The following is a 23,457-nucleotide window of genomic DNA, read 5'->3' on the forward strand; positions in this document are numbered from 1 at the left end:
AGCCGAATATTAAATAAGTCTAATAACTTGGTCAACATGTGAACATTGACAAAATCTGCTATCTTTATTTGATTCCCTTCTTGGGTTGATTTTAATAACAACTGGGGTTTCTTGTCTGGGAACTGCTCTTGGGGCATAGCCATAGTTATAGAGGAGCATTTGGAAAGCCAGGAACAAATCCAGAATGAAATCAAACTGGGATCATCCCCACCATGTAAAGAACCTTTCATGAGGTTACCTGAAAAAGTAACAAAGCCTCAAGGATACTCAGCACTCCCTATATAATTACAGGTCTTTCTTTTACCCAAAAGCTAGGCTTATTCAAAAATAGAAAAGAATTTCTATGATAGAGTAAAACAAGACTGAAGAAGTTTGGCATGAGTCCCCAGATCCTCAGGACTTTCTCCAGGGGCACCATCCAGAGCATCCTGACTGGCTGTGTCACCGCCTGGTACAGGAACTGTACTACCCTCAATTGCAGGGCACTGCGGAGAGTGGTGCGGAAGGCCCAGCTGTCTTCTATTCAGGACATTACAGCAGCAGGTGCCTAAAAAGGGCCCGGAGGATCATCAGGGACTCAAGCCACTCCAACCACAAGCTGCTTCAACTGCTTCCGTCCAGCAAACAGTATTGCAGCATTATGGACAGTACCGAAAGGCTCCTGGGCAGCTACTTTCACCAGGCCATCAGATTTATCAATACACATTGATCTATTGCATATGTGACTGTACATTGTACCTGACTGGACATACATGAATACAAAACAATTATGTACACATTCCTATTGTCTGGCTAATATCCTCCAACATTTCCCTTCCTTAATGCTTGTACACTGCAACAGAGATGCAACATAAAGATTTTCACTGACTCATATTGTGGGATGGACGTAAGAAATAAAGTTCTAAATCTAAAGATGATGTAATACTCTCTACATCAAATCATAGGACATAGGCTTAACTGCACTAAAATTTTATAAAATTGCTTACCTCATCGAGGACGGCAAATCGTTTAGCCCTCTGCCTCTGACGCAACAATACAAGACCAGCAATGATGTCAGAGGGCACAATGTCCAAGTCTCGGAAGAACTCAGCAAAAAGAAAAGCAACTTCAGAATATGCATCCTGTAAAGTAGATAACTGCATTATTAGCAAAACAGAATTTTGTTTCTAGCATGATTATGTTTAAAAAGCAAAATAGCTTTAATGTAAAACTATGCATGATGTCTTACTCTGGAGAGGGAAAAAAATCCATATACATCATTTGTGAGTTCATCATATCTTTCAATATCATAAAAAAATCCAGCGTTAGAATTGCAAATCCCATAAGCTTGTAATGTTTCTAGCAATTCCCTTGCAATGAGGAGCATTGGGGCTTCTGAGGACTTTCTACGAGATATTGGAAAGTTCTATCTTTGGAACAATATATACTCTTCTTTGAATAATGATCTGACATTTACACATACAAACCACAGTTCATTGCTCCTTCCAAAGTGGGGTTTAAATTCAAAAACTTCTGATCAGATTCAAAAATTGCTCTGTTGAGCCAAGGCTGGTACCTTATGACATTATATCAACGATCAAGTAAATTTGTTATTAAAGTATATATATGTCAACATATAGTACCCTGAGATTCATCTTCTGTGGGCATTCACGGTAAATACAAAGAACACAACAGAACCAATGAAAAACCGCACACAACAAAAATGGACAAGCAACCAAAAGACATCAAATTGCGCAAATACAAAAAAAGGAAAAAAAGAAAAATAATAATAATAAATAAGTAATAAATGTTGTGAACATCAGTTGTAGAGTCCTTTGTGAGTTCATAGGTTGAGGAATCACATCAGTACTGGAGTGAGTGAAGTTATCTACTCTGGTTCAAGAACCTGATGGTTGAGAGGTAATAACTCCTCCTGAACCTAGTGGTTTGAGACCTAAGGCTTCCTGGTGGCAGCAGCAAGAAGGGAGCATGGCCTGGATAGTAGGGATTCTTAATGGTATATGCTGCTTTCCTGCAACAGCAATCCTTGTAAATGTGCTCAGTGGTGGTGAGGGCTTTACCTGAGATGGACTGGACTGCATCCACTACTTTTTTTTAGGATTTTCCATTTAAAGGGCATTGGTGTTTCCATACCAAGCTGTGATGCAATCTGTCAGTACACTCTCCACTGTGCATCTATAGATGTTTGTCAAAGTTTTAGATGACCTGCTGAATCTTTGCCAACTTCTAAAACATAGAGGTGCTGCCGTGCCTTTTTTGTAATGGCACTTACATGCTGGACAAAGGATCCTCTAAAATGATAATGCCAAGGAATGTAAAGTTGCCCTCACCACCTCTGACCCTGCAATGAGGTCTGGTTCATGGACCTCCGGTTTCCTCCTCCTGTAATCAATAATCAACTCTTCGGTTTCACCGACATTGAGTTAAAGATTGTTGTTGTGGCATCATTTAGCCAGATTTTCAAACCACTTCCTATATGCTGATTTGTCACCATCTTTGATTCGGCCAACAAAAGTGGTGTTGTCAGCAAACTTAACTATGGCATTGGAGCTGTACTTAGCTTCACAATCATAAGTATGAAATGTGAAGAGCAAGGCTAAGCACGGAGCCTGTGGTGCCCCTATGCTGATGGAAGAGATGTTGATGTCATCCAAATTATGGGGTCTGCAAGTGAGGAAACCAAGGATCTAGTTGCACAAAGTACTGATGCCTCTGCCTTGGAGCTTGTTGATTAATTTTGAGGAGATATAAGGTATTCTACTAAAATTAAACAAAGATCTTCCAATTAATAATCACAAAAAGCAGAGATAAGGGACCAAAATGTGAAAGTCTATATAAAAAAAGATACAAGAAATGGAATGAATGGTTTAGCCTCAATCATCTCAAACATTTCAATTTTAAGTTGCGCAACACTGTGATGCACGCAATGTAGTGTAATGATCTATAAAGAGCAGTATAAATATACTTAAAATATGTCAGAATTAAATAGCTGAACTCAACAGAAACTATGACTGCAATAGATTAGTGTAATCTTATAGAGGGACCTTAGATAATCGGCCAGATTATTTTTAATCCACTGGTTAATATGGCAACATTGCTGGCATGAACCCTGCTTCACAACTGTACTGTGAGCAGAATTGATCTTATGATGACTGAGCTATTGGACAACACTACCAGTATTCCTGATAACTTTTAATAGTTTGTTTAGTCAAATAGTTATTTCTCCAATTTAAAACTTGTTTACAAATTAGTGGGATGGAACTGATAAAATTAAGTATAAAAACTGTATTATAAAGAAAATTACGGGGAGAATCTTGAATAAGGGGACATGGTTATTCCTTTTTAAAACTGAGCTTCATTTCTCAAAACTGAAGGTGGTGAATCTCTTGAATTCTCTACACCAGAGGAATATGGAAACTAGATCCCTGGAGTTAACTAAGAGGAGGTAGATAAATTTCTGAAATACAAGGCAATTGAGATACAAAAGCGGAGCTAAAATGATCAGATTAGCCAGAATTGTATTAAATGAGAGGTAAGATTGAGGGACTGGGAGCCTATTCCTACACATATTTTCTTGCATGTATTCTTTATCTGTGTAAAATCATGTTAAATTGCTGTTAATAACAAAAATATAGAGAGAAGTAAATGAAAAAGTATTAATTAAAATTACATTTTTAAAGGAAGTCAACAACTCTAAGATTCATAGCAGAGTGCATGTTCAGAGGGATCTTGGTGTTCATGTACAAAGATCTCTCATAGTTGTAACACAAGTTGATAAGTGGTTAAGGTGTATGGTGTATTAGCTTTCATTAGTCAATGGATTGAGTTCCAAAGCTGCAAGGTAATGTTGCAGCTTTATAAAACTGTGGTGGAGTATTGTGTTTAGTTCTGGTCACATCTTATAGGAAGTATGTGGAAACTTTAGATGTACCAGAATGCTCTCTGGATTCCACAGCATGTTTTATGAGGAAAGACTGAGCAAGCTGGGGGTTATCTCTTTGAAGTGTACAAGATGATAAGAGGCATAGATAGAGTGGGCAGCCAGCACTTTTCCCCCCAGGGCAGCAGTGGCTAATATGAGAGGCCATACTTTTAAAGTTATTGGAGGAAAGTATAGTTGGGGGGGGGGGGATGTCAGAGGTGATTTTTTTTTGAAAGAAGGACAGAAAGTGTTAAGTGCATGGAGCATACTGCTGGGGGTAGCAGATACATTAGAGATATTTACGAGACTCTTAGATAGGAACATGGATGAAAAAATGGAGTTGTATATGCGAGGCAAGGGTTACATTGATCTTGGAGTAGTAGGTAAAAAGGTTGGCACAATGCTGTGGGCTGAAGGGCCTGTATCATGCTATACTTTTCGAACAACTCCATTCAAATGACTGGACTGCATTCCAGCTGAGGTAGACATGAACTGAGGAGCCGTTACAAAGGTTACAGGATGTTCTTGATTTACAGTACACAGTGAATTCAGGGACAAAGCAAGAGGTCAGAAGCACTAGTCTGACTTCCAGTGTATTCCATACTCCCATGCCACTGCAACACATTGACATATGCTGTACTGTGTACAGTCAACATGTTCTCAGTATTTATTGAACCACTTCAGCAGGATTAGAAGCAGCTTAAAAGTCTGAAATTTCAAGTTCTCACGTCAGGCTGGAGATGCAATGGTAGAATTATGCTGGTCAGGTTCTGACAGATGTGGCTTTCTCTCATGCACAATAAACACAAGATAACAGACTCAATAATTGAAACAGAAGACCTATAATTTCGAGAGATAGCCACAAATATTTTTGTGTATCAATTTTAACCCTGTAATCTAGCAACACGCAACTATTTTTTAGGATGGATTGGATTTAGAAGCCAAAATTCTTCAAAATACCCCAAGAGAAAAGGTTTATTTTAAGCTTAAGTACCCAGAAATTGGTGTTTTTAGTTAGGCTTTTGCTGCTCTACTCACTACAGACTGCTGCATCCTCAGTTTTCTAGTTACTGCCTCCAGATTAACCCACCTTCCTCATCTACAATATTCCTTTCCATCCTTTATTGTGCCCCAGTGTAACACAGTGATAGTCTTGTGCCCACGAAAACTGTATTTTATTTCACAGCTATAGACTAGAGTTGGATCTGTAGCTGGATATTAATTTAGGCTAATAAGCTCAGACCAGGATTGACATGGTTCCAGGAACTCTTGTATATCTCAGCTCCCAGCTCCAGGACTAGTAGGGTATGGTGTTCAGCACTGAGTGAGCCCCAGGGACCTGAACATACAGTGGGAAATAGGAAGTGGGCAGTGGCGAGGGGTATTAATAGAAATTCAGTCTTGGGTCTTCAGCCATACCCTCCCACTCCCCATATATGGTTGCTCTTTTTAAACATTTGAGGTATTTCTGCAGTTTCCAGAAACAAGCTAACAGTACCAATGTGGCGAGTGCAAAAGTGGGCAGAAGGAAGAAAGCAAATGCAGGCCTGGCTGACCAATCCTGCTGGCCAGATATGCTACACCACAGCTGCATTAATTGAGCAACCACAAAGTTAATAGGATAGTAATCTTCATTCACACCAAATTCCAGTATTGTCATTAGTATGAGATTCACTATATACACACATACAAATTTCTTTACCATTTGCTTTATTAGAGTACTGAAGTGAACTATCAACAGATACAATGCTGCCAGAAACAATTGCTAATCACCACTTCTCCAGCAGTCTGCACCTAATTGGCTGCACCTAATTAAGGACAAACCTACTGACAGTCCCATTTTATTATACTCATAACAAATGCTATTTTGAGATTTTAATTGTAGGAATCGAAATGACTGAAAACAGCACACCTGTTTCTAGGACAACTAAACAGAGAGCAATCAACTCATCCCAATCAAATTTCACCTGCCTCATTTTCAGTCACAAAACCTTACAAAAATAATCTGCCTATTTTGCACTGTGAAATATGATTTAAATAATACAATTATGGCCTACTTGTGAAGGTGCTTCAGTGCATTCAGCCTGATTTCCCATTTTCATTTTTTCTCTTATTTTTGCCTTAAAATCAACCAATTGTAACAGATCATTGCAAACTAAAGAACAAAATATTTTAAGTATATTCTGAATAATAAAAAAGGAACAACATACTCAGTACTACTGGAAGCTGCAAGTGCTGGAAATATTTGCTTCATTCTCTCACATCCTTTTGTTCTTTTGCTTTCCTACCTTTCTCTAGCTCTATTTATACTTCTCTTCATCTCTGATGAAGGCTTAATGACCCAAGATGTTTACAATATCTTTCTTTTCACAGATGTTACCAGGCCCCTTGAATATACACAGTATTTCAACTTTTTTAATTTTTGAAGCTAGGGAAATTGCTACAGTATTTAATGTTTTTATCCAATGGTGTTCCCATAAAAGAGAGTGAAAGTGAAATTCTATTGCTGGGGAATATAGCCCTAAGGCCAGTAAAAATTGAAAGTGGTTTAAAATCTCAAGATATGCTGAGATATTATTGAAATGTAAACTCCTGAAGGTGATAAATTTCTACCTGGGGTACTGAAGAACTGTCTTGGATAATTACGAGCTCCCTTGTGGATATTTTTCAATTCAGTGAAGTCATGCAAAATTCAGATTTGTGAAATAACAGGTGGCATTCTTTACAAACCCTGTTGAGAAACTTCTTAACAAATTGACCCAGAAATCTGGCAGTGGCAAACTTCCCACACTCACCTATGCAGTGAGTTCAGCTTATCGTGCTTTTTGTTTAAGAGCATAAACATTCATATGTGTGGCCATACATACCACAGCTGCCAATGTAACCATCAGAGTGAGTATCCAGTTTGTGGTCTTCAAGATGCATGGCATTACACTGGAATGGAACAAGTTCCATGGCCATTCTGTGCTCATTTTGTTTAATACCTGCTCCCTTTTAAGTTGGCTGTTTCTGGTGTACCTGTATCACCCTACTTACTGAACTGCATATTTATAATCTCTGCAAAAACCATGCTGGTTTTGAACAAAGTTCTCACTCTGGAGCCTCGTAATTCATGCTGTTGTGTATTTAATATTTCAGTAATATTTGAGTAATATTGTAAATATATTGTTTGATTAAGCATTCCTTGTTGTTTACATAATGCATTGCATGTTATCTGAAAGAGTACATAAATGGCATACATCATCACGCCACCATGTCATATGTACACACCTCGCTTAAAAAAAAAACAAGACTCGCATTCCCAGCTCCCTTGTTTTCCTTTTAATTACTTTCTGTTTTGGAGTTACAAAACATACATAACAGTGGTGAAAAGGAAGTTTTAAAAGAACCCGAGATTAAAGCGCAGTGAGACATTCAAGTTCTTTTTAAAGAAGCAGCGCATCATGTGCTTCTTATAAAGGGATAGAACATGGTCAAGTTTTGTTAAAAGGGCAGAAAATGGACAAATTCATGGGTTTAAAACACCGCATACCAGGTGATAGTAATCATAAAAAAAAAGAACAGAAATGGCTGACTAAATCAGAAATATTGACACGTTTGAATACCCAACAGAAAACTGAATATTATAGTGATTCAGCAGAATTTCAAAGAAAATGATATAGCTAATGAGAAATATTTTTGCTCAGTGCATTGGGATTAAAGGCAAAGAATTTGCTTCTAAGTTTAAGTGCTCCAACCAAATCAGATAAAGTGAGCTTTGCTGATAATGTGAAAGTAATGCAGGAACATTTAGAACCAAAAACATTGCTGTTTGCAAAATGCTTTAGGTTTCGTAAGCGGAATAAAAAGGAACGCGAGTCCATTTCAACTTACGTGCCTGAATCGAAGAAGTTGTCTGAGCATTGTTGGGTCAATAATGGGCTTAATGGTACACTGAGAGATCATTTACCTTGTGGAATCTTACAAGAAAGCATTCAAAAATGGCTCCTAACTGAAGCACAACTTACATTTAAAAGAGAAGCTGAAATAGCTGTATCAATGGAAACAGCAGATAGAGACACAATTGAATTACAGTCAGGAATGAAAGTGTGTGTGAACAATATTGCAACATCTAAATAGAAACTTGCCTGACTGAACAATTTGTTTTACCATTGTAGCAGGGGCTCATATACACCAAACCAATGCAAGTTTAAAGGCAAAACTTGCAGAAAATGCAACAAAGTAGGATACATACAAAAAGCATGTTAGGTAGACAAAAATAAATGGACTGCACAGGGAACAGAAAAGGATAAAAAGTCATGTTGCAGAATCAAAGAGAGCACTAATCTGCATACTGTTGATGAAAAATCTGATGATGATAATGACAGTGATACAGAACTGGGTAGCATTGACATTTACAATATGAAAACTAACAATAGACAAGCAACACTGGCTTAGTTGTTTTATTCCATAAAATGACTTTGAATGATACTTTGAAGATACTAAACCTAAGCCTGCAAATATCCAACTCAGAACTTATACTGGAGAAAAAAATAACTCCCATGGGAAGACATTCCTAACAGTGAAATACAACAATCACCAGGCCACATTGGGCTTGTATGTGGTAAAAACAGGAGGGCCAGCCCTGTGGGGACATGAGTGGCTGAGACAATTACAATTTGATTGGAGATCCATTCAACATTTACGTGCCACATCCCCTGTAATACAGTTAACTGAAAGTAATTTAACAAAGGTACTGAACAATACTAAAATTGTCTCCTTGCTGTATACATAAACTGTTGCCCAACACAGAGGCCAACCTTTGTCCCTCTGGTTGGAAAGCATACAGGACCAAAAAAGGACCATGTCACTCAGAGGAATTGTGAAAGTGCCGAAAGCAGTGGTCTAACTACAACCATTTTTGCAGGCAACATATTTAAGAAAACCTCTGACATGTTAGTCAGGCGGTTACTTGCGAAATGTGGCTTGGTTTTAAACTGGAAGCTAGTTCAAGGTGCTTCAAGAAAGTTGCAAGCATTCAGGTTATTGCATGAACTACAAGTGAGAGACAAAAAGCTGCTTGTAAAAGTAGATGCAAAGACCAACGCCCAGCTGGATGAATGGAAGGCCAAACCAAAAGGAGTCAATGGACATATGAAAACAGAGGATTCATCAGATGATGTTTTGGAAAAGGAAACCGAGAGCAACAGAAGGATTAATAAGAGAATACTCCAGTGAACTAAGTGCACCTTCCAAAGATCAAGATGCACATCCTAGAAAGAAGAAAAAGGAAAAGAAAGAGGAGGATGACATAAGTGCTACGGAAGTAATACAGGATAAATCAGACATAATTTCTCAAGAAATTAGCAAATTCAGAGATACTCACCAGAAACTGGAAGAAGTAAAAATAGGGGACAGGCTCTCCTCCACAGTCACTCTGAGCACCGGTGCCCCACAAGGCTGTGTACTCAGTCCCCTGCTGTACTCACTGTACACCCATGATTGTGTAGCCAAGTTTCCATCAAACTCAATATATAAGTTTGCTGATGACACAACAATTGTAGGCCGTATCTCAGGTAATGATGAGTTTGAGTACAGAGAGAAAATTAAGAACCTGGCGGCATGGTGCGAAGACAATAACCTATCCCTCAACGTCAGCAAGACGAAGGAATTGTTTATTGACTTCAGAAGGAGTAGCAGACTGCACGACCCAATTTACATCGGTGATGCACAAGTGGAACAGGTCAAAAGCTTTAAGTTCCTCAGGGTCAATATCACAAATGACCTGACTTGGTCCAACCAAACAGAGTTCACTGCCAAGAAGGCCCACCAGTACCTTTACTTCCTGAGAAAACTAAAGAAATTTGGCCCGTCCCCTAAAACCCTCACTAATTATTATAGATGCACCATAGAAAGCATTCTTCTAGGGTGCATCACAACCTGGTATGGAAGTTGTCTTATCCAAGACCGAAAGAAGCTGCAGAAGATTGTGAACATGGCGCAGCACATCACACAAACCAATCTTCCGTCCGTGGACTCACTTTACACCGCACGCTGTCGGAGCAGTGCTGCCAGGATAATCAAGGACACGACCCACCCAACCAACACACTTTTCATCCCTCTTCCCTCTGGGAGAAGGCTCAGGAGCTTGAAGACTCATACGGCCAGATTTGGGAACAGCTTCTTTCCAACTGTGATTAGACTGCTGAACGGATCCTGACCCGGATCTGGGCTGTACCCTCCAAATATCGGCCTCTCGTTTTTTTTGTACTACCTTACTTTCCATTTTTCTATTTTCTATTTATGATTTATAATTTAAGTTTTTAATATTTACTAATTTTTACTATTTTTAATATTTAATATTTGTAATCCAGGGAGCGGGAAGCACAGAAGCAAATATCGCTGTGATGATCGTACATACTAGTATCAATTGTTTGACGGCAATAAAGTAAAGTATAAGTATAAAGTATAAGAAAAGGGACAACAAGAAGTTGAAAAGGAGAGAAAAGATAGAAAGACCGTGAGCAAGACCATGATAAGGATTGTGAGAGAACCAAGGATAAGGATATGGAAGGGAGCTCAACCAAGAAAGGTATCGAGAGCAGGAAAAAGAGAGAAAAAAGAAGCCAGGACCAAGAGAATAGATCCAGATAAAAAAGCCAAAGAGGAGAAAAGTATGTAGAGCTGCCACTTCCTGCAGTCCTAGAGTCAAATCTTACAACCACCATGGAGGACATCCCAGACCTGAGATTGTTTCACAGCCCCAAGTCTCACCTGCCAAACCGAGTAATCCGCCGTACAGGAAAGATGTTATCACACAAGAGTAAGAAAGCCTCCACAGCGATTAAATCTTTAGGCCTGAATGGGACAATTTAAAATTTACTATGCCGTGGATGTCTGTACATTAGTTGTATTATATAGTATACTGTGTATACAAGTTGAGATGCATTCTATATTGGGAGTTGGAATTTATAGCTAAGTAGGGAGGAATATTGTGTATTTAATGTATCAGTAATATTTGCGTAATATTGTATATTTAAGTATTCTACTTAAACATACTTCTAATGACTGACAACATCAACGAGTTGCTTGCTGGCAGAAATAATGAAGGAACTGCACAACATGCTGCTGCCTGAGTGGATGGAGGCTTACAGTCAAATAGCAAGTGGCTGTCTTGGTCACTTTCCTTGTGATAGCAAGACCCCTTTGGTCATTGTTAATCTGATACGCCACAAGTTTGATTTGCTGATTTATTGGATGCAAACAGGGTTGAATGGAGGGGCCCTAGTCCTCGGTCGTAGTGAGGATTAGGCCTGAAGCCAGGTACCTTGTTTGCAGCCGCCCAGAGTGACGGACAAAACCATTGCGCTTCCCTTGGAGTGATGTGCTACAGCGTCCAAAATGGAGTTGCTACCCTCCTAGAGTTTTGCTCGGCAGAAGACAAGCTCTGTTGTAGCTGACTGCAGACTTTTTAGAAGCACTTAATGGACCTGGGCCTTAACTGTGAGGTCGCTTGCTTTTCCGCCACTAGAATAGAGGCCTCTGAGCCATCACACTCTACCAGGGGTGGCATAATGCAGTTGTGGCGACTGAAGACTTAAAATGGACTGAGTGGTCTGGACTATACACATAAATATTTGTCTGGTTGTGTTTTTACTAACATTCTATATGTGCCTGTATATGTAAGGACTGGGCCTCATAGCCATGGAATCACCTAATGAGCTTTGGGGGCCAGTCGACAGATATGATTGGTGGACTCGGCAGTCTGGGCTGTATATATACATGCATAATCTGTGTCGTTGTATTTTACTGACATTCTATATAGGCTTGTTGTCTTGTATGCATCAAGCTGTGGCGTGCCAGGGGAGGAGGGGAGCTGATGAGGCAAGCCTCAGGATTCTTATCCCATGATTGTGACCTTGTGTGTGCTTACTGTATATGACTGTTGGTAATGTGTCTTTGCAACTTGACACCGTAGTAATACTGTCTTGTTTGGTTGTATTCATAAGTATTCATATATGGTTAAATAACAATTAAACTTGAATTGAATTGAAAATGTGGTTTGATTAAGCATTCTTTGATGCTTGCATAATTCATTGTGTTATCTGTAAAAGTACGTAAATGGCATATGTTGTCATGCCACCATGAAATATGCACACGCCTTGCTTAAAATAAAGAACAAAGTGAGACTCATATTCCTGGCTCCCTTGTTTTCCTTTCAATTAGTTGTTATGTTTTGGAGTTACAAAACACAACACACACCATTCCCTTTCTCACTCAGAGCTTTGGTTGGTATTCTTTCCTGTGAACACCATTCAACAGTATTTAAAGTTAGCTCCTACAAATCTCAGCAATGATACCACAGCTTCAAAATTCCCAAGTGGTCATCAATGCTGCTGACACACAAATAATTCTTTCTGCTGCACTTCATGAGTTCTGCTCCTCACATACTCATTGCTAATTTCTAATGTATTTGTGGACAATTATTTTTAATAACATATAGTGCCAGTATTAGAATGAAACACAACTCTCTCCAATTACATTGAGCATGAATATCCAGCATGCATGCAGGAGATATTCTACTGCAACATGATCAGTAGCATCCACTGTAGCCTCTTACAGTACAAGCAATAGACACTTTCAATGCTTCCCTTTCATCCCTTGCCATTCTCAGGACTGAGGCATTAAAAAGGCTATCGGGTTTCATTGATGTTGTCAAGGTAAAAATTAAAATCAATCATCTTGTGACAGAATTACTTGAACATAAATGGCAAGAAATTTGTTATGATTGTTTATTTGTAAGTGGAAAGTGCTTTCTGAAGAGAAGTAAAACCAGAGTAAATAATAATTTCTATAAATGATTTGGGAGAAAGCAAAGGAGAAAGGTATGGAAATGTTTATGACTAGTTCAGACAAAGAGAAGATGCTTCCGTAGTGAATAGTGAAAGAACCAAATACACAGATTTAGAGAACGTACAAAAGATGAAGGTTGATGTAAACAAAACTATTATGCAGAGTGATTATGAACTCACTGCCTGCAGGACTGATAGAAACAGAATTAATTTGGGTATTAAAGAAGTATTTGGATAGGCACGAGTGAAAATAATTTGCAGGGAGAAGACTAGAAGAATGGGACTATTACTCTCTGGGGCTCAGTTTAATCTCACGTAAAGGACAGAATATTCAGCATTACAGCACTTCCCCGATATCAAACAGTGCAACATACAAGATTTTAGTGCTTAGGACAATGTTAAGGGATTTGAATTCACAGCATTACAAAATAATGAAAAGAAATTTGATATAAGCAAAGTCACACATCAGAAAGATACCAACTACAAGTATCTGTTGTACTTTACTGTTTTTTTGGCAACCACACATCAAATCACCTTCTCAATATAGAGAACAGAGGCCCCAGCTGAGAATATCAATTGTACTTACACTCTGGGTGTCCTGTGTACGGGTGCAACAAAGAAAAAATTTCAATCGTCGACTCCAACTACTGGCCTGCTCTTCCTCCAAACGATGGCTGTAATTCAGATACATATATTTAGTCTTAACATTTAACTCGTCATGATAGATAGTTCAATTTTGAAAATGTCTTCCTAATTATAGTTCCTTACAATATAGGATGTGATTCGGCCCATTGAGTCAATGCCAGATCTCAGAGTAATTCCATCAAACCCATTCCATTTATTCTCCATAATCAATTTTCTAACACAGACAATAAATCCTCCCCTATCCCATTCTATTCCCCTACCATTCACATACCCTGTATCCTTGGGACAATTCACCTATCTTTATTTCTTTGGAATGTGGAAGTGGAAAGAAACTAGAGCACACAGGAGAAAGAAGAAGAAGAATAGCCCTTAACTCAGCAGTGGAGTTATCGGGGCACCGTCATGACCGTGTTTCTGTAGCAAGATATTCTTGTTTTTACGAGACCGAATTGCTAGCTTGACGCTCAACCCGACTTGGATTCGAACTCGGGAAACTTCACTCCGGAGTCCGGTGCTGATATTATTGCGCCACCAAGCGGGACACACAGGAGAAACTTGCACAGTTATTACAGTATTTAGTCTTATCTTGGAAAATGGGCACAACACCACCCAACAATGAGAAGGTCACTGGAGACAACTGAAAGCCAAAGTAGCAACTTACCTTATTTCAAGTAATGAAATAGCCATATCATCCTGTGTTTTTTTTCATTTTAGGAAACTCACTACTAGTGCTAAGAATGAACAGGTAACTTAAAGTTTATCAATAACCTAAACCTAAGTCACTACCACCCAAATCACAATATGGACACTTGCGATTTTGGAAGAGTGATTATGAACTCACTGCCTGCAGGACTGTTTACAACTACCTGTCATTAAATCATAATCACTACAAATATGTTACCCTGATATGAATCCTAATTACCAATTTGTACAGCCAGAATCATGTCAGCACTGTTTATGGCAACAAAGATGAATCCAAAGAGTGGGGCTAATTCTGTATTGCAAAAAATGTTTTTAATCCTCTGTTGGCGCGAGGGAACAGCAGTGAATGCAGCTGCCTCATAGCTCCTGGAACTCAGGTCCGATTCTGACCTTGGCTGCTGTCTATGTGGAATTTGCACATTGTTCCATTACTGCAATTTAACTGGCTAGTCTAGGTTTTTTTCCCTTTTAATTTTAGTTAATGTCAGAAAAAATTAAAGAATGGGGTGCTAAAGGAGTTGAAAGATATGTGGGAGAGAAGTTACTGGGGTACAGGAAAATACGGAGGAAGAATGGGATGAATGGGAGCCATCATAGGGTATAACAAATAACATGTCAGTTTGTTAAAGAATTGGGAAGTTATGGAGAACATTTTGTCATATTTTGAAAATATGAGAAATTACTGGCAACAATAATATCAGATTAATACAGACTGTCAGGCAACATTTGATTCTTCATGACAGCAACTGTTTTTGTTTCTGATTTCTACAACATCTGCAATATTTTACTTCAGTATTAGATTATTGCTGTCCACTGAACACATGCTCCAGCAGGCACCTCTGCTGCAATCCTAGTTTGCTTTCAAGACCACAGTAATGAACAAAGTATGTGAATGCTCATATGTTTTCAGACAGTTATCCTTACTCCTTTAATGCCAACACAGAAAGTTTTGTGATTCTAAAGGTCCTCAGGACCGCATTCAGGACTGCATGTAACAACCACAGTATGCAAGGAGCCAGCTGCTAAGTACTCTTGATTGTTTTCAAGTTAGGCCTCTGGAGTTTTCTCAACAAATTTACGACAATATTTACTATGCTCTAATTGCAGCCATCTTTTTGAGAGGAAGAAGATGTCCTGAGGTGTGAACATTTTTGTGACCATGCTATTATAAGTTTCAGGTCTCAAATTAATAATGCAGCACAATGATCATATTCAATTTCCGGCACCATCTAAAATAGATAATTGTCCCTCATCAGCATTACTTTCATTAATGTAACCCTGCCAAGTGAAAATATTTTAACTTCACAGAAAATAATGCAGAAATACACCAAACTAAGCAATCAAATTCAAAATGTACAGGAATGCCTGAAGCCTGACTAGATAATGTCTTTTGTTAGCTTTTGGCTTCCTCTTCGCTAAGTTCCAATTTGTTATTTTGTGTACTTCGGGTTTTTGCTTGTGAAATCAAAGTGAATTATTTAAGGCAAACATAAATCTTAAATTATAATATATTCTGCTGCAACGCATCTGAATATCCTTGCCATCAAAGGTCGGTGGATTATTTTTAGATTGCTTCAGCTGGTGTCAGATCAATATCTGTGCAAGTTCCACTAATGGGCACATACATAATTTCAACTGCCACCACTTTAAGAAGGTGCTGACCTTAAACAAGGTCCTGTGTAACTGATCAAATGAATATCTATGATTTCATGGCCCATTTCAACAAGTGGGAATTCTAGAAACATCCTGGTCAATATTTCTTAACCATCAAACAACCAAAGACATTTAATGCTTTCTCTCAGAATCAGAGTCAGATATATTATCACTAACATATGACACTGAAATTTGTTGTTTTGCAGCAGTACAGTGCAATCCATAAATCTACTTCAGGTGACAATAAGAATATATTAAAAAGTGCAAAAGGATAGCAAAGTAATAAAGTAGTGTTCATGAACCATTAGAAATCTAATGGCAGAGGGGAAGGAGCCAATCGTTAAACTTTGAGAGTGCATCTTCAGGCTCTTTTACCTTCTTCCTAATGGTTAATGAGAAGATAGTATGTCTTGGATGGAAAGGGTCCTTCATGATGGATGCTGCCTACTTGATATCCTCAATGGTGCAGAGGCTAGTGCCATGATGGAGCTAGCTCAGTTGACAACCGTCTGCAGCTCTTTCTGATCCTGGGCATGCTGCCTTTGTTACAGTGATTATTGGGAAATTTACATTTAGCAAATGACCTTGGCTACCAGTCTTCTCATCTGAAAACGTATTGAGAATTTAATTTGGAGTGCAGCTCTGAACAATGGGTTCCTAAAAGCCATGAATCCCAAACGAGACACTACTGATTAAAATCAATTTGGATGTCAATAGTGTGTGCGTGAATTGAGAGGTGTGAAGATTGTGGAGAAAGCATTGCCCATACATTGTAAATATGGGTTTGTCCTTTGATGTTTAGCACATAAAATATCGAGCCCCACGTTGGACCGGTATATCTTTTGAGCTAAAGGGTATATGATGCCTGCTGCATGTACCTTGTTTTGTTGAATAAAGAAACTGCTTTGTATCTACCACTTCTTTTCTCCAGTAACGTTATTCACACAACAACAGACTCTATATTAGACAGTGATGCAACCAGTTAAATCTCTTCAAACTCCTAATGAAATAGAGCTACTGATGTGACTTCTCTATAAAGGCATCATTATGTTCGGACCAGTATAAATCTGTTGAGATGTTGACACTCATGAACTTGAAGTTGCTCACCCTTTCCAATGCTGACCTCCTGATGAGGACTGCGCTGTGCTCTCCTGATCTCACCTACCTGACGCCCACAGTCAATTCCTTAGTCTTGCTGACACAGAATGCAACGGCCCTTTCCATCCAAGACATACTCTCTTCTCGTTAACCATTAGGAAGAAGGTAAAGGAGCCTGAAGACACACTCTCAAAGTTTAATGATTGGCTTCTTCCCCTCTGCCATTAGATTTCTAACGGTTCATGAACACTACCTTATTATTTTGCTCTCTTTTTGCTTTTTTTTAAATACATTCTTATTGTAATCTGCAATAATTTTTATGGATTGCACTGTACTGCTGCAAAACAGAGAGTGAACCCTTTCAAGGCAGAAGATCCAGATGGAGTACCTGGTAATGCTCTGAAAACCTGTGCCAACCAACTAATGGGAGTATTCAAGGACATTTTCAACTTCTCACTGCTATAGGCGGAAGTTCCCACTTGCTTCAAAAAGGCAACAATTATACCAGTGCCTCAGAAGAATAATGTGAGCTGCCTTAATTATCGCCCAGTAGCACTCACGTCTACAGTGATGAAATGCTTTGAGAGGTTGGTTATGACTAGACTGAACACCTGCCTCAGCAAGGTCCTAGACCTATTGCAATTTGCCTATTGCCACAATAGGTCAACAGCACACACAATCTCAATGGCTCTCCACACTGCTTTAGACCACCTGGCCAACACAAACACCTATGTCAGGATGCTGGTCATCGGCGAGAGCTCAGCATTTAATACCATCATTCCCACAAACCTGATTGAGAAGTTGCAGAATCTGGGCCTCTGTACCTCCTTCTGCAACCAGATCCTCAACTTCCTAACCAGAAATCACAATCTGTGCAGATTGGGTGATAGCATATCCTCCTCGCTGATGATCAACACTGGCACACATCAGGGGTGTGTGCTTAGCCCACTGCTCTACTCTGTATACACAGCTAGGCACAGCTCAAATACCATCTATAAATTTGCTGACGATACAACCATTGTTGGTAGAATCTCAAGTGGTGATGAGAGGGCGTATAGGAGTGACATATGCCAACTAGTGGAGTGGTGCCGCAGCAACAACCTGGCACTCATCAGTAAGATGAAAGAGCTGATGGTGGACATCAGGAAGGGTAAGATGAAGGAACACATACCAATCCTCATAGAGGGATCAGAAGTGGACAGGGTGAGCAGTTTCAAGTTCCTGGGTGTCAAGGTCTCTGAGGACCTAACCTCGTCCCAATATATCAATGTAGTTATAAAGGAGGCAAGACAGCAGCTATACTTCATTAGGAATTTGAAGAGGTTTGGCATGTCAAGAAATACACTCAGAAACATCTATAGATGTACCATGGAGAGCATTCTGACAGGCTGCATAACTGTCTGGTATGGAGTATGGGGGTGTGGGAAAGAAGCTGCAGAGGGTTGTAAATCTAGTCAGCTCCATCTTGGGTACTAGCCTACAAAGTACCCAGGACACCCCGCTACTTCAGGGAGCGGTGTCTCAGAAAGGCAGCGTCCATTATTAAGGTCCTCCAGCACCCAGGGCATGCTCTTTTCTCACTGTTACCATCAGGTAGGAGGTACACAAGCTTGACAGCACACACTCAGCAATTCAGGAACAGTTTCTTTCCCCTCTGCCATCCGATTCCTAAATGGGCATTGAATCTTTGGACACCACCTCACTTTTTTTAATATATAGTATTTCTGTTTTTTGCTCACTTTTAATCTATTCAATATACATACACTGTAATTGATTTACTTATTTATTATTATTTTTATTTTATATTTTTTTCTCTTCTCTATTATGTATTGCATTGAAAGCTGCTGCTAAGTTAACAAATTTCATGTCACATGCGGTGATAATAAACTGATTCTGATTCAATGAATCTGGGTGGAAGCTCCAGGGGCCGGAAGACAAACAGGGGAGTAGTCATGAAATCTCCAAATAATAATGGTAACATAGGGGTAACGCAAACAAGAAAATAAAAGATGCTTGTAGCAAAAATAGAATAATCCTGGGTGATTTCAATTTACATATGGACAAACCAAACCAACAGTAATACTATACAGGAAGAATTTATGGAATGTGTACTGATTTACATTTTCGACTATTATGTGGAATAGTTAACTGGGAAACAAATTGTGTATTATAGAATAAGGGCAGCATTAATAAGCTTGCATAATGTTCTTTCAGGAAAAGCAACCATAACTTGAGAGAATTCTTCTTTACAATGATAAGTGAAGTAATTCAATCAGGAAATCAGAAAACAGTTTACTTAAATCTGCTTAGTTTAGTATCAGTAGTGTGGTAACTTCTTGAGTCGAATGAATTATGCAATTAACAGAGCACTTGTAAAATATCAAATGAGTTTGACAAAGTCAATATGGACTTCTGGAAATCTTGTTTGATTTTTTTTGAGGATGTTACTGGTGGAAAAGATATGGAAAAACCACTGGATGTGTTGGACATGAATTTTCAGAAAGACTTCAATAAAAAACATAAAAGGGTTAGCGTGTAAAAATAAAACACAGTACTAGAAGTTATGCATTGGCATGATTGAAAGGAAACAGAGAGGATGCTTAGAACAAATACATATACAGAGCCTTGATAAAATAAGACCTGGAGTACTGTATGCAGTTTTGGTCTCCTTTCTTCAGGTCGAGATACTGTTGAAACAGTACAACAAAGATTCATCATAGCTATTCCTGCAATAGCACGAATGCTATGCAGAGAACAATTAAGTCAATAACTTTTGCATTGACTGGATCTTCTAAGAATGCGTGGGGACCTCACTAAAACATAACATTCTGATGGGCTGGTTTCTAGCAAGAGATTCAGATGAAGTGGTGAAGACTTTTTTTTACATTCCAAGGGTGGTGAACCTTTGGAATTTTAGAAACATAGAAAACCTTCAGCACAATACAGGCCCTTTGGCCCACAAAGTTGTGCCGAACATGTCTTTACCTTACAAGTTACCTACGGTTACCTATAGCCCTCTATTTTTCTAAGCTCCATGTACCTATCCAGAAGTCCCTTAACAGACCCTATTGTATCTGCCTCCACCACCGCTGCCAGCAGCCCGTTCCACGCACGCACCACTCTCTGCGTAAAAAACTTACCCCTGACATCTCCTCTGTACCTATTTCTAAGCACCTTAAAACTGTGCCTTCTCGTGCTAGCCATTTCGGACCTGGGAAAAAGCCTCTGACTATCCACACAATCAATGCCTCTCATCATCTTATACACCTCTATCAGGTCACTTCTCATCCTCCAACGCTCCAAGGAGAAAAGGCTGAGTTCACTCAATCTATTCTCATAAGGCATGCTCCCCAATCCAGGCAACATCCCTGTGAATCTCTTCTGCACCCTTTCTATGGTTTCCACATCCGTCCTATAGTGAGGCGACCAGAACTGAGCACAGTACTCCAAGTGGCGTCTGAGCAGGGTCCTGTATAGCTGCAACATTACCTCTCAGGGAGTAGTAAAAGTGGGTTTGCTGAATATTTTGAGAATGTAGATACATTTCTAGGCACAGAAGGCAACTAGAGGTATGGTGAGAGCATGGGGATATAGTGTTGAGCAAGATGATCTGTCTTGATCATATAGAAAGGCAGATCACATTCAAATAGTCAACTCCTGCTCCTATTCTTTGAGTTTCAAGAAAAAGTTAACAAACAACATTAATTATTTCTTTCTGCAGAGAAGCTGCCTGACCTGTTGAACATTTCCAACATGTTATGCTTCCATTTTTGATCTAAAGCATCTGCTGTTTCTACCTCTTCAAAGCAAATTGAGTCGTTGACCATTGGGCTGCATAGAGTGCAAATACACAAGAATCAGTAACAGGACCCTTGCTTCTCAAGTTACTAGGCAAATGTAAGAAGTCTTCTAATTATATAAAAATTAGTACTGAGGTGAAAATAGCCAAGCCTTGGTTAATCAGACAGCAAATTGTAAACAGATTTTAGACTTCAATCAGGACAACTATAAAATACAGAAAGCCAAAAAGGTAAAAGGAATACATGTTAAATGTGCAATTCCATCAAGTACAACGGGATCAAAAATTCTTGAAATGCATTTGACACATACCAGAAAACGTAACATTATTAGAATGATAGGATGGTAAAGGCAACATATGGGATAACTGTCTTTACCAGCTGATACATACAAGAGCAGAGACATAAAATAGCACAATTGAATTACCGTGTAGATTTCTGGCTATTGCAGAGGGAAGATGCTTTGGAAATTTAGAAAGATTTTGCCAGGAATGTAAAACTATTGCTAACAGGCTGGTGCTGTTTTTTTTTGTAATAAGGGACACTAAAAATAAATAATTGTGGTATGTAAGCTGAAGGAAGCCCCAGAGGGGCGCCCACATCTCTTAGCAGAGGTGCCCAAAACTAGAGAATTATTGAACTTACACACATAAAAGTTGCTGGTGAACGCAGCAGGACAGGCAGCATCTCTAGATAGAGGTACGGTCGACGTTTCGGGCCGAGACCCTTTGTCAGGACTAACTGAAAGAAGAACTAGCAAAAGATTTGAAAGTGGGAGGAGGAGGGCGAGATCCAAAATGATAGGAGAAGACAGGAGGGGGAGGGATGGAGCCAAGAGCTGGAAAGTTCATTGGCAAAAGAGATGCGAGAGGATCATGGGACGGGAGGCCTAGGGAGAAAGAAAGGGGGGGGGGAGCCCAGAGGATGGGCAAGGGGCATAGTGAGAGGGACAGACGGAGAAAAAGGAGAGAGAGAAAAAGAATGTGTGTATATAAATAAATAACGGATGGGGTACGAGGGGGAGGTGGGGCATCAGTGGAAGTTTGTGAAGTCAATGTTCATGCCAACAGGTTGGAAGTTTTCAAGAGACAGGGTGAGAAGAGGAAGAGTCCAGATAGCTGTAAGAGTCAGTAGGCTTATAGTAGACATCATTTGCCTCCCCCTTTTCTTTCTCCCTGGGCCTCCTGTCCCATGGTTCTCTCATATCCCTTTTGCCAATCAACTGTCCAGCTCTTGGCTCCATCCCTCCCCCTCCTGTCTTCTCCTATCATTTCGGAAATCCCCCTCCCACTTTCAAACCTCTTGCTAGCTCTTCTTTCAGTTAGTCCTGACGCAGGGTCTCGGCCTGAAACGTCGACTGTACCTCTTCCTAGAGATGCTACCTGGCTTGCTGCGTTCACCAGCAACTTTTATGTGTGTTGCTTGAAATTCCAGCATCTGCAGATTTCCTCGTGTTTGCGTGAACTATTGAACTTATTGTTGTTGTTGAGTGGCTTGCCAAGCTGGCTTTTTCGCTTGCAGATGTTTTGTTACTCAGCTAGGCAACATCATCAGTGCAACTTCAAATGAAATGTGGGTGATCTACTTTGTTTGTCGTGTGTGTGTGTGTGTGTGTGTGTGTGTGTGTGTGTTTTCTATTGGTTACCTATTATGTAATCCGCAATTGGTTCGTTAAAATCTGATTAGGTGACAGGTTTTGTCTGGGCCATGTTAGTCGACTATTATGTAGGATAAACGTCATCCTCATTGTTTGACGTGTATAATCAGGTGAGAATTGGTTCTTGACTCTGGACTGATGACTTGACACTGAAGTGGGAGATAAACTGGGCTCACTTCGATGTGCTTGTTGATAGAATTATGTGTGTTGAACAAAGCTTCTAAGAATTCTTGAGCTTGTTGTTGACGGCCTTGGCCTAGGATAGTGACATTGGTCCAGTTGAATTGATGTGCCTTGCTGTCACAATGTATAGATACAAGGGAAAGTTGATCATGACTGTTTGTAGCTGGTTGGTGTTAATGTACCGTTGTTGATAGCTCCCTACCAGTATGTCCAATACAGGTTCCCACGCCATCCGAAGGTACAGCATTCCTATGAAACGGTTCATAAGCCGAAATGTCGTAAAGCAAAGAAGCAATTACCATTTATTTACATGGGAACATTTTGTGAGCGTTCGCAGACCCAAAAATAACCTACCAAATCATGCCAAATAACACATAAAATCTAAAACAACAGTAACATATAGTAAAAGCAGGAATGATATGATAAATACACAGCCTATATAAAGAAGAAATACTTTTCCGCAATCATTACTGCACTGTTTTCCGTAGCGAAAATCTCACACAAGCGCCGTCAGCAGAAAATCTCACGCAAGCGCTATTGGCAAAAACACGGCGCAAGCGCTCTCCAGTAACCTTTAAGCTATGAAGCTGCCAAATCATACCAAATAACATGCAAAAATACACAGCCTATATAAAGTAGAAATAATGTATGTACAGTGTAGTATCACTTACCGGAATTAGCTCAGTGCCGAGCACACTGATGATGGTGTGTTAGACTGAGTCGTCACAGGTTGGGTGGTGCAGTGGCACCCACCTGCCAGGCCACCAAGTGATACATTGCCGCGAAGCACACAGGGGTCCAGCGGTAGCCGGGAGGCACACAGCATATCTTTAAGAAAAAAGCCGAAACAAACATGCTAATTAATTAGGTGCCGCCCGACACGTAATAGTCGGCCCAGATCAGTTCCGATTTCTGATTGCATCGTCCCTGATCTGGGCCGACAATTACGTGTCGGGCGGCACCTAATTA

The 23,457-nt window shown here is 39.7% G+C and overlaps 1 protein-coding gene across 7 annotated transcripts in view; it reads right to left on the reverse strand.

Annotated features, from left to right (window-relative positions):
* dagla (diacylglycerol lipase, alpha) overlaps positions 1-23,457 on the reverse strand; it is a 385,385-nt gene that overhangs the window by 110,180 nt on the left and 251,748 nt on the right. For all 7 annotated transcript variants that reach the window (XM_063063205.1, XM_063063204.1, XM_063063202.1 and 4 more), the window contains 2 exons: positions 13,340-13,427; positions 987-1,121 (listed from right to left, as the gene is read on the reverse strand). In XM_063063205.1, coding sequence (XP_062919275.1) covers positions 987-1,121; positions 13,340-13,427 — 223 coding nt within the window. The remainder of the gene's footprint in view (positions 1-986; positions 1,122-13,339; positions 13,428-23,457) is intronic.

The sequence above is a fragment of the Mobula hypostoma genome, chromosome 11 (genome assembly GCF_963921235.1).
Source record: "Mobula hypostoma chromosome 11, sMobHyp1.1, whole genome shotgun sequence".
Lineage (NCBI taxonomy): Eukaryota > Metazoa > Chordata > Chondrichthyes > Myliobatiformes > Myliobatidae > Mobula > Mobula hypostoma.